Source organism: Microtus ochrogaster, chromosome 5 (assembly GCF_000317375.1).
Source record: "Microtus ochrogaster isolate Prairie Vole_2 chromosome 5, MicOch1.0, whole genome shotgun sequence".
Taxonomy (NCBI): Eukaryota; Metazoa; Chordata; class Mammalia; order Rodentia; family Cricetidae; genus Microtus; species Microtus ochrogaster.
The window spans coordinates 30029652-30033585 of record NC_022012.1 but is presented as its reverse complement, the minus strand read 5'-3'; the positions used below and the strand labels follow the sequence as shown (position 1 = coordinate 30033585).

The 3934-nt window shown below is 40.8% G+C and overlaps 1 protein-coding gene across 1 annotated transcript; it reads right to left on the bottom strand.

Moving 5' to 3' along the window:
- Positions 1-2258: 2258 nt before the first annotated feature.
- Positions 2259-3655, bottom strand: LOC101988109 (secreted seminal-vesicle Ly-6 protein 1-like). Its single transcript, XM_005347031.1, has 3 exons — positions 3595-3655; positions 2825-2938; positions 2259-2383 (listed from the first exon to the last, which is right to left on the bottom strand). Exons 1-3 carry the CDS (start codon positions 3653-3655, stop codon positions 2259-2261), a joined length of 300 nt encoding a protein of 99 aa, XP_005347088.1.
- Positions 3656-3934: the final 279 nt, after the last annotated feature.

The window sequence follows — 3934 nt, the reverse complement described above, 5'->3', positions numbered from 1 at the left end:
TTCTATTGCAGGTTCCTAGGAAGAGCCCTCCCTAGTCTTCGACACTTTTAAATAGGTTATTGGCCATTTGTGTTTCTTCCTTTCTTTCCTCCTCTTTCTCCTCCTTCTTTTTGCATACTATCTATTCATTTCCTTTACCCATTTGTTGATTGGTAGATTTATTTCCTTGGTATTTAATTTGTCATTTGTGGGTGTTAGCTCTGATTTTTTTAGACATGTGCACTCCATTTGAAATACCCACAAATATCAGGAAACTACTAAAGGGCCATGGGAGAGGGAGACTTCAAGGGAAGAAAGTTATAGTGCAGTGGTATCAAGGGTTAAAGAGAACAATGGTACACAAAGGTTTAAATGGGGAGGAGGATGGAAGGGTAGGGTAGAGGATGGAATGTGGAAAGGGATAAATAATGTTATATTTGTATTATTTTTCACTGCATTTGTTGTGTATCAGACTGTCTGTTTTGCTGTGTGTGTGTGTGTGTGTGTGTGTGTCCTGCAATGGTCAGCAATGTGGAGGTCAGAGAAGAACTTGTATAAACCCATTTTCTCCTTCTATGATGTGGGTCCCAGAAACTGAACTCAGGTCATCAGGCTTAGTAACAAACAACTTTATTCACAAGTCCCCTAATCATATGATTTTAAACTTGAGGAGAGATAACATGACACAGGGTGTGAGTGCATTGACCAATAAATCTGAGTAATTAAATTCAGTCTTCAAAACCAACAGGGCAGAAGGAGAGTCCTGACTCCTGTAGGTTTACCTTAGAACTACACAAGTGTGTCATGGTATGTCAAGACAGAAACATGCAAAAAAAAAAATAAAAAATAAAAAACACAAGTATTTTATAATTGAAAGTAATCTAGACAACTATATAGAATTAACAAATTACACTTTTAAAGGCACACAAGAATGACAACATATTCAAAATAATACAGCATACATTTAGACTACGAAAGACATCTAAGGCGCATGATGGAAAGACCAAGACATAGGGTTCAAGACAAGGTCAGCAGCAGAATACTTGCTCCCATGGTCCAGAGCCAGGAATCAATGAACAGCACTGAAAAACAAGTTTAGAATGATTTATAATATTTACAAGTATATAAATATTCATGCATAAATACATGTAAATGTACATCATAACTTACTAATGATGTTTAAACTTTGAAATATATGCTTGAACAGGTAAACAAGCTGTGTCTTTGCAGGGTGAGATGGGATTACTAGACATGTTTCTTCACACAGTACTTTCTGTGATTTCTAAGGATAGTATGCAGTGTGCTAGAAAAATAAAAAAATAAAAATGCAAATAACATCAACTTCAAATTTATGTAATTTACTAGGAATTAAGCTAAACTGGGCCATCGTTCCGTGCATACACAAACTAGACTTGGATGCTGTGGTGTTGACGTGACTGCAGCCCATGTGATGGTTTAATCTTAACTGTGAACTTGACTGTATGGAGGATATCTAAGAGATTCCTCAAACACTGCTCTGGGTGTGTCGGTCACATTTCTGGACATGGTTAGGATATGAAGTCTCTGACCTAATTAATCTATTGAAGCCATAAATACATTTAAATTTTGGGTACATTATAAAATAGAGACTAAAATGGAGAAAACATGGGCTGAGGGCTTGGAGGGTGTATCCTGTCCGGTCTCTGCTCAGCTATGAATCCTACATGCATGATGTGAATAGCTCTGGTCCTCTACATCCTCTTCAACACGATGACAATTTCTAAAATCAGGAACTAAGCTTGATCATCACTCCATTATATTATTTTACTCAGGTCATAGCAGTGAGAAACCAGATAGCATATGTCTTCCATTCAGTGAATAAGAATGGAGTGAGATACTGGAAGTAATGTCTCCTAGAACCTTTGCAGAAGAGGCACCACTAACCTGAAGGTTCACAAAGGGATGTGAGCTCTGTAATATTCACTAATATTAAACCACTGTTGATAAAATAAAAATGACATGAATAGGGGAAAGTTTGGCAAATATCCGTTAGTGATTGAAGGATGGATGAAGAAAAGAAAGGAAAAAATCTGAAAGGCAGTAGTTGGGAGATGGGGAGCAGAGAGCATTGCTCTATTCCTAACTGAACTATTGACTCATCAACAGCTGATGCTGATCCAGGCAGGTGTCAGGGCTTGGGCAGTGCAGGGAATAGATGGTTCAGGCTCATGAGCCTTGAGAGCACAGGGAAAGAATAAGGACTCACCTGCAGCAGATCAGGGCAAGGAAAGGCCCAGCCTCTAAAACTCATTACACAAAGATTGATCGTTGCAACATGTAAAGTCCAGTGTGAGGTCATGATGGTTGAAAGTCTTATTTAAACAATTAGAAGAGCAATCCTGCTGCCCAAACAGGATATCATAACCTGTGCAAGAAAAATAACAATGGTTAGCCCTAAATATTTGTAAATTCAGAGTCTCAGAAAATAAGGAGAATTAGGCTCCCTGGTGAAAAGAATGCCAGCCACACTGAGGTGATAATAGTTACCACCTATTATTCTGTAATCTGGCTTGCAGGCATGCCTTCCATTCCCAAATTACTTACTGGAATTTTTCAGTTCAAATCCTCACACCCCTGAATATGTTTTCCAGAAAGCTATAAAGGCCATGCAGAGACCCCACTTAAAAAAGTATCTTCATCTGGCAAAGAAGGGTAGACAACCAGTACCAAATGGAAAGAATTCGTCTGAATTTACACAGAAACACAGCCTTCCACAGTTTCTGCTTTTTCCTCAGGAGTGTAAAGAGGGCTCATTCATGCCTGAGTAACAAACATGGTCACCCAAGATCTCCCATTCTTGACATACCTTTAGACACTACCATTATGCCACATTCCTGTCCATCTTTAGCCTCACACGTGCTTTCTCCTTTCTCACACTCTCCATCGGAGTTTAGCATGTCACACTGCAAGCATGTTAGAGCTGAGAAGACAAAACCAAATATAAGAGGTTCATTCAGAGCACCCCATCAAGCATTGGGCAGGAGCTAAGCCTATTGCTATCATCAATGAAGAAGAAACAAAGGAAAGAGCTGGATGTAGGAGGAACTGACCTCTAAAGGGTAGCCCACGACCTTAAACCCTAGGAAGGATTTGAGAAGAGCCAAGTTTCTCCACTTCAAATATTGTAAATGGACTGGGTTGTGAGAAATAAGATCAAAGTTCTGGCGTAGGGAGCTTGAGTCTACCTCCTATGAGCAGACAAGTGTTCCCATTACTTTCTTATCTCCATCCTGCCATAAACCTTCCTTACATCATTTCCAATATAATTTTAGGCCTCCACACAGGTAAGTTGGAGGAAATGATGTTTGCTAAGAACAAAGAGGTGAACCAAACAACCAGGAGAAAGGACACCAGGAGCAGAGGCACGACGAAGAGGAGGAGGAATAGGAGAAGCCCATACTGTGTAAAACAGAGGGAAGGGAAGGATTGAGAGGTGAGGAAATGGAGCCAAAGGCTGTGGGGTCCATGTATAAAAGTAGTCAGGTCCTATATCTTATTCCTGGCCTCCCAAACCCAATGCCCTTCCATGGATGTCTACCCACTAGCAATGGCATCTTACATCTGCCAGGATCTCACCTTGCAGGAAGCCCACCACTAGAGAGAGGCCCAGCAGGAGCAGGATGAAGTGCTTCCCCATGGCAGTGGGATCCCAGGTTAAGAGAGCAGCAGAGAGCAGGACAGGGCACTCAAGGCTCAGCATCAACAGTGCATGCTTATATGTGAGCTCAGGCTAGAAGAGACGCCAATGGGATCCCTGAGCAGATAGCCTGGGGAAAGCACAGATCCTATGTGCTTCACTACACCTGCTCACTTCCACACCCCTGGGCTGTGATTCAACTACTTCTGGATTCTTGTTTGCATATATATTTCACTAACTTTCAAATGGGGATTAATAGTTGTGGTATCAAAGGAATTT

Coding starts and splice junctions, on each gene's coding strand:
- LOC101988109 (XM_005347031.1), bottom strand. CDS start 3,655: ATGGGGAAGCACTTCATCCTGCTCCTGCTGGGCCTCTCTCTAGTGGTG. Junction 2,939..3,594: donor AGTGGTGGGCTTCCTGCAAG/GTGAGATCCTGG, acceptor TTGTCTTCTCAG/CTCTAACATGCTTGCAGTGT. Junction 2,384..2,824: donor CATAATGGTAGTGTCTAAAG/GTATGTCAAGAA, acceptor TTTCTTGCACAG/GTTATGATATCCTGTTTGGG.